This window comes from Petaurus breviceps, unplaced genomic scaffold, assembly GCF_028583685.1.
Source record: "Petaurus breviceps papuanus isolate PSGF00001 unplaced genomic scaffold, PetGlider_PUasm1.0 207, whole genome shotgun sequence".
NCBI classification, from domain to species: Eukaryota; Metazoa; Chordata; class Mammalia; order Diprotodontia; family Petauridae; genus Petaurus; species Petaurus breviceps.
The window spans coordinates 16,263,271-16,276,824 of NW_027185850.1; the positions used below are offsets into that span (position 1 = coordinate 16,263,271).

Here is a 13,554-nt window from a genome sequence, read left to right on the forward strand (position 1 = left end):
AGAGAGAGAGAGAGAGAGAGAGAGAGAGAGAGAGGAGAGAACAGATTAACAAATGTGGCATTCAGGGAAGGGGACATTTCCCATGAAAGACATTCAGGCATGTTTTCTAGTTGTAATGAGTTCAAATGCAAATCCTCTCTTTGTGAACCAGATGTGAACTACAGCTTAAGCCTTTTTTGGCTTCAGAAATAGGGGTGGGGGTGGTGAAGGCAGAGAATGCCCAAAATAAGAAGGAGAGAGGGAAACATAGCAACCAACCCACTATAGGAAGGGTAACAATCACAGCCATGAACTTAACAACCAGGGCATGTTTTTTTTTTTTCTCTTATACAACCATGTAAGAATGTTGATTGATGCAAGGAACATTTCCTGAGGGGCATTTACAAAACATAAATTGATAATTATAATATCAGCTAACATTTATATGCCACTTTAAGGTTTGTAAAATTTATTTATCATATTTGAGCCTCACAAACAACCTAATGAAGTTAGGGAGACAATGCAGGTATAATTTTCTCCTTTTGATGAATGTAGAAAACAAGGCTCAGAGAATTTGTGTGAGTCATATAATAATAGTTTTATCACTGGAGGGAATCGGTCTTATTTTTCAGCTGAGGAATGAACGACTCCCAAGTTCTAAAATGATTATGATGGCACAGTGCATAGAGCACCAGGCCTGGAGTCAGGAAGACCTGAATTCAAATCCAACCTCAGACACTTACTAGTTGTATGACCCTGGGCAAGTTACTTCACCCTGTTTGCCTCAGTTTCCTCATCTGTAAAATGATCTGGAGAAGGAAATGGCAAACCTTCAATGTCTGCCAAGAAATCCCCAAATGTGGTCACCAATGGTTGGACACGACTGAAAACGACTAAACAAAGATCTGGCTCAAGTCTTGTTCTGCTGCTATAGGTGTAACCTTAGGAAGATCATGTCCCCTCTCTGGTCCTCAGCTTTCTCATTCAAGAACCTCAGTTTCATTTTCTGTACTGATTCTGGTACCCCCAAAATCCCTTACTCCACAAAAATTAAAAGTCAGAGGTGTCTTGAGGAAAGAACAGGAAATTTTATTCAATTCTCCAGAGAAGAGGACATCCCTTCCACCAGTATGAACCAGGAGAATGAGGTGGGTTACAGAAGACAGAACAAGAATTTATATCCTAAAGCAGTCAAGCCCCCTCCCACCACTGTCCCTTCTCCCATTGGCTGGGAGGCGGGCTTACAAAGAACGAGGGAATGAGGGATAGCCAATCCAAACCTACCTATCCTTATTTGGCAACCGCCAAAGTGAAGAAGAGGGAAGGGCTCTAAAAGATGGCTAAAATTCCTGGAGGGCTTAAGGCTGATTGACAGCAAGGGAAGGGAGTAAGGGTCCTAGGTTGTGTAATTTCTTAGGAAACTCAGGACTCCATCTGTCGAGTCTTACAAAAGTCTGTCTCTTGTTTCCAGATAGTCTTTCTCCCTTTTCCTCACTCTGAGGAGTCTTCACAGAGGGTGTGCAGAGAGTGTACCCCACTCAGGGATAATGTGTATAGTATCCACCTCACAGGGTTCTAGGAAAAGAGCTCTACAAACATAAGCTGTTCTTAGCATTGTCATCTTGTCCAGGGGCTCAACCTGGGGTTAAGCTATTTTGAAAACTGAATTTCAGTATAATGGGTTTCTTTTGTAGTCCTATTATTTTATTTTATGCATTTAAAAAACACTTAGGCAGCTACTTGGAGCCCTGGATAAACCTGGAAAAACTGAATTCATATCTGGCTTCAGACTCTCACTCACTGTGTGATTCTGGTCAAGTCTCTTAACCTTCACCTGCCTCAGTTTCAGCATCAGTAAAATGGGTATAACCGTACCTGCCTCTCAGGGTTGTCCTGGGGATCAAGTGAGATAACATCGTAAAGTACTTTGAGAACCTTAAAGGGATATATTAATGCTCATAACTGTTGGGAGGACAAAGAAAAACAAAGGTCAAGAAGCCTGATTTAGGGCGTCTTCTACCCCGAACATTCTAGATTCTAAAATCTCACAGATGAAGAAATTGAGGAAGAAAAAGTGGACTTGTTCATAGCTACAACACGACGTATGTGCTGGAGGCTGATGTCTTCTGGCCCCGCTCAGTGATTCTTTTCCCTTCAAGTAATTAATCAACTTTCAGGGGTCTCCCGACTCTAAATCTATGATTCTAGGCCTTTGAGGGATGAGGAGCTGGGCTCTTTTCACCACTTAGCTTAGGAATTCACCAGCATAACAACCTGGAACAGACCCCTCTCTCTAATCATCTAATCCCCTCTTTCCCATTTTACAGATAAAGAAGCTGAGGTCCCTAGAAGTTAAGTGACTTCCTCAAAATCACAGGGTAAATCAATGCCAGTCAGAATTTTAACCCAAGTGTTCTGACTCCAAAACCAGGGCTTTAGCGTGGTCAAGACATCATCACCAGCCTCACATCCTTTTCTCTTGGGGCTTTTCCCACTTGGTTATAAGCCCAGGAACCTACTAAATGTACATCTTTAACTCTCACCTCTTCCCCATTCCCCTGAGACTGATCTGCTCAAACTTGTTTTCTAAGACCAATTGTCAGGTTTTAAAACCACAAGTCAAAATGAGGATGAAACCACCTCACGTAGAAGGTATTGTCTTACTAAATGACATTGGCTGGGCCTCTTCTCTTCATTATTTCCTCCTTCTAAACCTTCCTTCAGATCTCAAAATGCACCCGTAGTCTTTGTTTTTAAATGAGTTTGAGTTTCTTGGTGATGTTAAAGGTATGTAAAGTATGACCTACTGATAAATGCCATTTTTCAAAATTAAACATTTTTACTAGAAACAATATTAACCACAACAATTTAATTTCAGGACAAGTAGTGTCCCAATATATTTTTCTACCTCTCCAAATCTCCACGAGAGTTCTCTGCCAATCAATGCATGCTCATTTACTTTTCCGGGTATATTCATAGTTGCTGTATTCTCCATTCGGCTACTTCTACCTTTCTCCCTCTGCATTATTTTATAAAGACCTTTCCACATTTCTTTGTATTTTTACCCCTGTCTTTCTTAACTGTGTTAAAGAATTGTATTTCATTGATTACAGATTTCTGAATGGTGCCTGGACTCAGAGTCAGGGAAACCTGGATTGAAGTCCCAGGTCTGCCATAGACTGATTAGACATAGACTAGACATAGACTAGACATAGACATAGACATAAACTGCCATAGACAGATACCCTGGGTGAGATGCTTAGACTCTGAGTTGTTGCAGGCATCTGAGAGACTAATGAAAGAGAGAGACAGAGAGAGGTAGAAAAAGAAACAGAAGCAGAGAGACAGAAAAAACAGACAGAGGTTGAGACAGGAAAGCTGAGACAAAGAACATTACCTAATCAATTGCATTTGAGCCTCCCTAAAACCCTGTGAGGTGGGTTCTACTACAATGAGCCCATTTTAAAAATGAAGAGTCTGTGGCTCAGAAAGCTTAAGTGACTTGTCCAGGGTCACAGAGCCGGTAAATGTCACATTCATGAAGGAGTGGACCAAGTCTGGAAAGGTAGGTTAGGGTCAGTCTATAAAGTACTTTAATTATGAGTTTGCAATAGGGAACCAGTGGAGTTGACTGATTGGGAGGGCAGGTTGGAATTTAGGAAAATCACTTTGTCAAGTATGTGGAAAACAGCTTGCAGTGAGAGACTTGCAGAGAGACGAATGAGGAAGCTACTCCACCAGACCAGGTGATGAGGCCTTGATGGGATCTTGGCAGAGAAAGGGATCTATGAGGAGCCATGGTCAAGCTAAAAAGCAGAAGATCTGCGGAGTAATTAGATATATAGGTGAAGGGCAATGAGGGGTCACAGATGACATGGAGTAGCAAGGGGCATGATAGCCAACTAATGGGGAAGTCTAGAACTGCAGAGGGCTTAGGTGGAAAAATGATGAGTTCTAGAATTGAGTTTGAGATGCCTGTGGGATATCCAGTTGGAAATAATCCAATAGGCTACTGGTGGTGAAGGCCAGGAACTCGGGAGAAAAACAATGGCTCTCTGTACAGACCTGGGAATCATCTATTTAGAGAAGATAACTGAACTTGTTATCTCAATTGAGGGCTAGTTAGGTCATTGAGACAAAGTATGGAAAGAGAAAAGAAAATGATCCAGGCCAGAGCCTTAAAGGACACGAGGATTAGAAAGCATAACAAGTTTAAAGGTCAACTAAAAGAGAATGAGAAATCAGACAGGTGGGAGGACCCAGAGGGGATGTGGTCATTATCCATACGAAGTTGTTCAGGCATTTTTCAGTTGTGTTTGACTCTTTGTGACCCCATTTGGGGTCTTCCTGGCAAAGATGCTAGAGTGATTTACCATTTCTTAATACAGCTCATTTTACAGATGGGGAAACTGACACAAACAAGGTTAAGCGATTAAGGGTCACACAGCTAATAAGTGTCTGAGGCTGGATTGGATCTTGGGTCCTTATAACTCCAGGTCTGGTGGTCTGTCCAGAGTCAATATTTTTAAACTAAGGTCTTCCTGATTCCAAGTTTGGAACTATCCTTTATCCTTTGCTACCTTTCTTAATTTTGGACATATTATATCTCTTCAGGAAAATCAAAGATCCCTGAGACTAGGGATGTTTTCTTCTTTGTTTTGGTTTTGCCATGGTGCCTGGCACACAGTCAATAATCAGTAAGTCAATGAACCATCCAATGAGCACATATCAATCCTTTATGATAAATATTTGTTGAATTATATGAAATCCTGGTTTTTCTATTTTGGTTTTTTTACAACTTATTACACTCATACACCCCTTGAGCACATAAGAGGTCTCAATTGTGCATATATAAATCTGTACAAAGTTTGGTATTATGACCTTTCCTCTACATTGTCATAGGGCACTCACCTTGGCCCACCACAACCTCCAGTAAAAGGTGTCTGGCTCTAGTAGACCGTGCTGGGACTGCCAGCTGCAGCCGGTGTGAGCAAGCCTCCTCCTCTGCCCCTTCCTCCCTTGCTCCCATAATCCATTGGAGAAAGGCATCCCTGTGGCATCAGAGGCTTCCTTCCTGTTTTCCCAACAATGCAGTCTCTGAATCACCCTCTTTAGTCTGCTTTCCCACTGTGAAATCTGCTCCACTGGAATTTAAAGTCTGACTGCTTCCCACCTGTGCAGCCTTTCTCTAACACTCAGCTCCAGGCCCAGCTTCTCCAAGAGACTTTTGCCAGCCCAGCAGCTGCTAGTGTCTCCCCCTCTCTAAGGTTATCTTCCATTTACTCTGTATGGATCTGCTAGAGCTCTATTTATGTACATGCTGTCTCCTTGCCCCTCCCTTAGAATGGAATCCCTTTGAGGGCAAGAACAATTTTTATCTTTTGCCATTGCTGGAAACTGAGGCAAAAAGGGTTAGTGACTTTCCCAGGGTCACACAGCTTGTAAGTGTCTGAAGTCAGATTTGTACTCAAGCAGATGACAGGCCCTAGGCTTCAGGAAGACCTGGATTCAGGCATTGATGGAAACTTCCTACATGGCCTATGTTCCTTGGGGCAATTGTCATGTTGCTTCTTTTGGCCACATTTTTTTCATTTGCAAAATTAAGGGGTTGGGCTTCTTAACCTGAGGTCCATGTTTTTTTAATTTTGACAAATGTATTTCAACAGAATTAGTAATTCCATGTATTTCAGTTTATGCATTTAAAAACCCGATTCTGAGAAGGGATCCATAGACTTCATCCGGACTGCCCAAGGGTCCAGGACCCAAAGAACTCCTGGGTTTGATTAGCTCCAAAGTGTAGGACAGTGGGAACAGCCCTGACCTGGGACTCACAGAGTGTGAGCTGGAGTTCTGGCTCTACCCCTCACTGTGTGATCATGGGAAATCACAGAACCATCCCTAGGCCTCCATTTCTTCATCTGCAAAGCAAAAAGCTTGGGCAAGATGACCTCTAAGGGTTCTTAAAGTTCTAAATCCATGACTCTAGGTCCAGAGACACTGTGGTCTGGTTAAAAAAAAAAAAGAAGGCTGTACTTGAGGGTCAGAGGACCTGGGTATAAACCCCAGCTGATCTCAGCTAAGTCCCTTCCCTGCTCTGGGACTTAGTTTCCTTATCTGACATGTAAGAACATTGGAGCAGAGGACCTTCAGCTCTAAACACATGATCTGGGGACTCTCCCTGTTTTCCAAAACAATTACCTTAGTGATATAGGAGCTAAGCTTGAAGCTTCATATCCAACCCCTGACACTTAGCTGAGGAACCCTGGGTTAGTCCTTTCCCTTCTCTGAGACTCAGTTTCCTCCTTTGTAACATGAGGTAGTTATCCAAGATGAACCTTAGAAGGTCCCTTGTAGCTCATATGAGCCTATGCTTCATGGACTTTTCCCAGGTCACATAGCCCCTGAGACTTCCTTGGCCTCTCTACATCTCCCTTCACCTCTTCTACACCACTTTTAGTCAACACTTGCAGTCTGGACCACACCTTGTGAGTGGCCCTGACTCATGGACTGAAGGTCCAGGTTGATGTCCAGCTGGGCTGAGTGACAGCATGGGCAGCACTGTTTACATGGCCCTGACTAGGAATGGGCTGGAAAATACCACTTAGAAAAATAAAGAAGGGGGCTCAGGATTTTCAGCAAGCCAGCCTGGGAGAGAAGCAGCAGCTGTAAAGACTCAGAAACAACCTGGCTGGGGATCTGGTCTTGGCTCAGAAACATCCTGAGTTTTCATCAGGTCTCAGGAGTAGAGAACAATGAAGGCACGTCAGCCGGGACCTCACCACCGAATGGCTTGCTAGTCTCCCAGCCTCACTCCAAACACGACTCCTTCCAAACTTGCTCACCCTCTAGTCCATTCCTGACTTTTTGCACCAATGCAGGCATATACTCACCATGCCCTTCAGTGTCAAGTCTGCTAAGGGAGATCGGTTGCCATGGAAATCTGGCCAAACATGTAAATCAACAGTGAGGAAACCCACAGGCAGAGACTTCTTAATGGAATCCAGGTGACTATTCAAATATGTATAGATACTTTGGAATCTGGAAGACAAAGTCAACCCATTTTTTTTTTTTTGTCCATGGGGGTGAGGAAGTCAACAGTTCAGTGAACAGAAAACATTTCATTTTCTATGTGAATTTCAGGAATATGGTCCAAGACCCCCCAAACTGGAGGATGGCACAAGATGTAACCCAAGTCAGCAGTAAATGACTATATCACTAGGTGCTACACATGGCCTCTGGAAAGCATATAGCACTAGGAACGTAGTGAAGAAAATGCAAGCTCCCATGCTGAGCACCATGGTTGGACTACAGTGGGGAAGGCAGGGGAGGAGGGGACATTAGAGGTGGGAAGGAATGCTGCATGGTGGGAATGCACAAATGAAGAAAATAAAACATTTACTAGGTGCTATGTTCAAATCACAGAGCTAAGTCCTGGGGATGCAAATAGAAAAGATGGGCATTCTCTCAAGGAGATCGGTTCTAATGGGGGAGATTTCAAGTACAGGAAGTTTCAGCTGCAAGTCGGATCAAAACTTCTCATGGTTCTTAAGGTGCAGCAACAATGCACGTGGTGATGCACCTTATTCAGGGGAAGAGCTCTGCACTGAAAGTCAGGGGATTATGACCAAAGAATCATTGATTTGGGGAGTTGGAGGAATCCTCAAAGGCCATCTAGTGCAATTGACACCTGACCACGAATTCTGTTTCCAGCATACATACCCCAGAGCAGCCCCTCCTCTCCCAAGGACACTAGAAAAGGTGGTAACCTTGGAGTCAGAATACCTGGTTTCAAATCCTGTCCCTGATGCTTACTGTTGAGTGACTTTGGGCAAGTCTTTTTCTTGGTGAACAAGGTAACTTCCCCAGACTTTTGTAGTAACATCCCAACATGTGGGATTTAGAGTAGATGGTTTCTGAGACCTATGATCTTATCATCATCAAGTAGAAACCAGAAAGGACCTCAAGAAGCCATTATGTCCAACTCTCTCCCCATTTTACAGATGGGGAAATAATGGCCAAAGGTGGTTAAATGACGTACTTGTGCTGACAGTCAGAGATAGTAAAAATCAGAGATAGGATTTGGAGTCAGGTGTGAAAACCCCAGAGTTCGCTTTATTTTCTCCTGCCTTACTGTCTCGTAAAGGGAAACTCGCTACCTCCAGAAAGAGCCCTTTCCAGGTTGGAGAGCTCTAAATCATTAGGAAGGTTTTTTAACATCAAACTTAAATGTGCTTCTCTGCATTTTACACTCTTTGCTTCTTATTCTGAATTCTGGGACCAAGCATGGCAGAATCCTTCTTTACCAGGAAACACCCTTCAATATTTAATCACAGCTTAGTTTACATAACATTTTAAAGTCTGCAAAAGACCTGTGAGTTGATTATTTCATTTTAGCCTCATAAAAATCCTGAGAAGAAGATACAGTTATGATCATTTTAAAGTTAAGAAAATTGAGGTTTGGTGAAGTGACTTGTCCATGATTACACAGCAAATACATAGAGAAGTTTGGATTTGAACCCAGATTCCAGACCCTACCCCCAATGTGCTATCTCACTGCTACTCATTTCACATTTACCCAAGGTCTTCTTTTCCAGGGAAAACGTCCCCAGTCCCTCCAACCAGGTCTTAGGGGACAAGATCCTTTTTCATTGCCCCTCCCCACCCCCATCCCACCAACCCCCACTCTTCATTGAACGTTGCAAAGAGGTCTAATGCACTGACTTGGAAATCAGAAGCTAACTTTGAACTGGCCAGAGTTATGTGTCTCTGGAAAAATCACTTCATTTATCTGAACCCCAATGATCTCATCTGTAAAATGGGATGTGTGAGCTCTATGCCCCTCTCCATCTTTGACCGTGTAGGCTTCTTTTTAAAGCTTTTTTTCTAGCTTAGCACAAGGCTTGGCACACAGTCATTGTTTATGTCAAGATATTAGGCGACACCTGTTTTTTCAGAACTAAGGCCCAGCAAGCAGACTGTGCCCTGGGCTTGGCATAACAACAGTCCTTTGCATTCACCCTCTCAGCCACAGCAAAACCCCAGAACTGGGAGTTATGATTCTCTGTTTCCCAGGGGATTCTAACTGGAGAACTGAAACTGCAGCCAATACTCTGCAGCATAAAGTCATCAGTCACATCTCTACACAATCCCTGCGCTTGTAAACCAAACTGGGCACTCCACTCCTGTTCCTGCCATACTGACTCTGGTTCTGTACTCCACTGAATGATCACAAGGCTTAACAACCCTTAAGATCTGAGGCAGTCACAAGACTCAATGATTCTTCTTTTTGCTTTTTTGGAGTCACAATTGGAGTTGTGACTTGCCCAAGGTCACACAGCTAGTAAGAAGACTCAATGATTCTAATAAGTTGAAGCCTGTTCTCACAGGATCCAAGAATGGCTGTATTGTCCCCCAAATGCCTGCACACATGGGCCTGCTGTGGAAACTATTTCCTTAAGACCTAAGAATGACCATGTTAGTTTCCATCTTTTTGTAATTTTCATGCTTAAAAACCCTACCCCTGCCACAAGTGAGAAAGCCCTCCATCTCAGGAGGACTTTGCTTGCAAGCCTGTTTTCCTCACTCTGAAATTAAACTCCTAATTGAGTCCTGACTCATTTGTCTCTGGTTTGCTTTATTTGGCTCTGGCCATCCATAGATTAGAAATATAGTCCCGATTATATTTAAAAATTCTGTTGACACTTTATAAGTATTTGTTGATTGGTAGGATAGATTCATTTCTATAGCTCAAGTTTATCTTGGGTTTTAAGGTTTCACAAAGCACATTTTTCCTGAACAACATTGTAAAACCAGCACACTCTTATTTCCCCCACATTATTTTTGGGGATAATAGAATACAGGTTAGACCAGATGACCTCTGAGAAGTTTCTGTAATTGGGAAATTTAGGCCCAGAAAGATTCAAGACCCCATCCATGGTCAGCTAGTGAATAAGTGGCAGATATAGACCTCCTGATTCAGTTTCCCTTGTCCTTTGTGACAACGCTTCCAGGCTATGCCACAAGCTAACTTCTCTTGTTGTGAGTTTCCTCTTTAAAAATAAGGTGATGGAAAGTAAGGTACAGTAGAAAAAAACACTAGCTGTAAAGTCAGAGGATGTGAGTTTGAATTTTACCTCTTCCACTGGATGATCTTGGACAAGTAATTGGATAGCATGGGGCTTCAAGTTTCTTACCCGTAAAACAAGAAGGGTGGCTTCTGTGGACCCTCCAGCTTTAGTGCTATTATCATATGAATGCCTTACAGCTTTACATGCTCTAAAATTCTGATTTTAAAAGTTGTGGGGGTCCTGTTAATGCTATGTCCTCTTTTGCTACTTTTCCATCCCTTCCTGTGGCCTGGGTATGGAATTTCTATATACAAGCCAATAAGGGGAAATCAAAACTAAAGGAAGAAATCAGATGTACCTCCAGGTCAGGGAAAATAGCAAACCTGATGTCATTTGATGTGCTTTGACATTTTTAGAAGCAGAAATAAGTGATGATAACTTCCTTTTTGAAGTCCCCTTCCCTAGCTATCTCTGCTTCTCTCAAAGGTTAATATTAATTTACTTCCATTTAAAAAAGTGACATGAATCAGGGGACACTGCAAAATGACCAGGGAATGTTGTAAGTTGCCAATGGCTGTAAATTACTGGTGTAGACTCCCAAGCTTAATTTATTCCCAAGTAGTAGAACTATGAGGATTTAGTGCCAGTCAGCTGTGATACTGAGGACACATCCTGTCTCTATGCCTCATTTCCTGGCCTATAAAAGAAGGTAGTTAGACCAGATGGCTTTGAATACCCCTTCTACTCTAGTATATTCTGTCCTAAGATTCCATCCCACTCTGATACTGTGATCTCTATGGGCCCTTCTAGTTCTGCCATTCTTGGTTCTAAGGCTCTGTCCAGCTCTGACATTTTGGGTTCTAAGATTTCCCTCTCACTCCAACATTTTTAATCTATTGAGGAACAAACATATATCAAAAAAATGACTATGTGCTAAGCTACAAAGAAAAAAATAATGGCCTTCAAGAAGCTCAAATTCTGATAGAGAAGGCAACAAGGAAGTAATAATGGACATACTTGAGATAGTGTAGATGGGAGGCCATCTCAGAGGGAAAGCATTGTCTGGGGGAGGGGAGGCACTAGAAGAGACCTCCTGCAGGAGGGAGATTGAATCTGAGTCCTGAAGGAAGGCAGAGAAGCTAGGAAGCAGAAGTGAGGAGGGTGAGCATTCCACTATGGGGGCAGCCAGTGCAAAGGTGTGGAGATGGGAGATGCAGCACGAATGTGGGAAACAGCCAGTAAGCTACTGCCAATGGATCTCCGAGCCTTGAAGGCAAGTCAAGTGTTTAGGAGACTGATCAGGTGAGAAAGCCTTTATTCTAAGCCCTCTTCAGCCCCTGCCAGGGCATGTCCTCGCTTTGATCTTGGCACAGACAGTCTGTGTTTGAAGGTCCCTTCCAGCTCTGCTGTTCCACATTCTAACATACATTCCTAACACGGACATTGTATAGTCTATGCCCTAACAAGCTGGGCTCTGGCATTTGATGCCCTATAGACCCTTCCATTTCTGATGGTCCACAATTGTGGGAAAGCTGAAGAAAGAAAAGGGGCAGGCGGTGCTATTTGAAGTGGCCATGCATTTGTATAGGAGAGGGTCAAATCAGGCAGTCTAGGGTACATTCCCTTTATCCTTTGGCCAAGAAACAACTAAAACCTCAGAACTAATCAGATATCAAGAATCTGGAACAGGTCTAATACATTTTCATTTCAAAATGTCATAAATGCTTCTAGGACAAGGCATTCCTTTCTCTCTTTTTAGCTTATTTTCCTTCCTGTCCCCTTTCTTCTTTCCTTTCTCTCTCCCTCCTTCCCTTTATTCCTACCCTTCCCCTCCCCCCCCTCTCTGTCTTTCTCCTTCTCTCTCTGTTGCATTCTCTGCCTTTGTCCCTCTCTCCCTTTCTCTCTTCCTCCTTCCCTTTCTCTATTCTTGCTTTTCTCCCTTTCTTTTTCTCCCTTTCTTCCTCCCTCCCTTTCTCCTCTCTCCCCTCTCTTTCTCCCCCCCTTCCTCTCTCTTTTTTCTCTTGTCCTATCATAAATAGCACACTTATAAATCTTTTCATCCTGACTCCTCAGGAATCTCAAAGTAGGGCATTTGGTTTCAAGCATCTGGGTCAATAACAGAATCTAGCCCTAATTACTATTGATTGGTCATTGTCTCATTTACTGTAGACCCAAACAGTGATATTCATTTAGCTTTCCCATCCATAGTCAATCATGCACTAATGAGATCCCTAAGGGAACTTGACATATGCGTTACCCCTTTGACTTCTGACCTCCTTGCAGCTGCATATTTATACTTTGAACCTAACCATTCAAGTCCATATTTTTTCAATTATACCTAGCCATGTGTGCTATCTAAGTCGATCACTCAAAATGAAGTGCACTTGGAAGGCATTAAAGGAACTAATTCATGTCATTATTCACATAATTCTGCCCTTGCATTATGCCTCCTTGGTGCTGAACTAGAAGAATTTCGAATGTGTTTTGTATGGTGACCATCCACCCCCCATCTAGAGGGCACTAGATGTTTATAGATCCAGCTAGGGAGTAATAATTAGAGCTAGAGACTGGAGACAAGCAATCCTGACTCTACTATGTGGCCGTGTGCAAGGCCCTTAACTTCTCTGGTCCTCAGTTTCCTCATTTGTAAAATAAGGTGATTGGACCTGATGGCCTTTGAGGTCTAAGAACTAAATGTATGATCTTATGATCCTCTTAATCACTCAGAAGGGAAACAAGCAAAGAGAAAGCATGGAGAGTTATGGTTGAATCTTTGAAAAAGCTCCTTTTTTATTAAACATTCTTTTCCCCATTATTCAAGTAAATTGATGAATGGAAAGTAGAAGGGACTTCCCTAAGTCACTTGAAGTTGACTACAACCAAGAGAGACACCAGATGTTATACCACAGGGCTCAGAGAACGAAAGAACCAGGTTAGAGAAACTCCTCAAAGTAAGAAAAGCCTATAGGGTGCTTTCTAAGCATTAAAGAACTCTATCCAGTGTAAGTTATCACTTTCATTACTGTGTTACTACAAAACTTAGTAATACGCTTAGGAACATTGTTACCAAGAAAAGTAAAATGGGCCAGCATATGATTTACTAAGGCAGGGAAGTATATAATGCCTTGTAGATACATTACATTGTCAAATGTTATGACTTTTGGTGTTTAAAAGGTTATGATTCAACTATCTGAATAATTTAGTCACCTCCATCGCTAACAATGTTGCCAAATACGTGAGACACTACAATGTTTTGCGGAAGGAAGGAAGGAAGGAAGGAAGGAAGGAAGGAAGGAAGGAAGGAAGGAAGGAAGGAAGGAAGGAAGGAAGGAAGGAAGGAATACTGTATCCTAACAACTGGAAGCTGATGGTCTTCTTGAGAAGACACTGATGGTGGGGTGGCTAGGTAGTGCAGTGAGTAAAGCACCGGCCCCAGAGTTGGGAGGACCTGAGTTCGGTTCTGGCCTCAGACACTTAACACACACACACACACACACACACACACACA

The 13,554-nt window shown here is 42.7% G+C and overlaps 1 protein-coding gene across 8 annotated transcripts in view; it reads right to left on the reverse strand.

Annotated features, from left to right (window-relative positions):
• Positions 1-13,554, reverse strand: part of LOC138164927 (FGGY carbohydrate kinase domain-containing protein-like) — a 544,546-nt gene that overhangs the window by 101,814 nt on the left and 429,178 nt on the right. For all 8 annotated transcript variants that reach the window (XM_069092899.1, XM_069092902.1, XM_069092898.1 and 5 more), the window contains one exon: positions 6,870-7,017. In XM_069092899.1, coding sequence (XP_068949000.1) covers positions 6,870-7,017 — 148 coding nt within the window. The remainder of the gene's footprint in view (positions 1-6,869; positions 7,018-13,554) is intronic.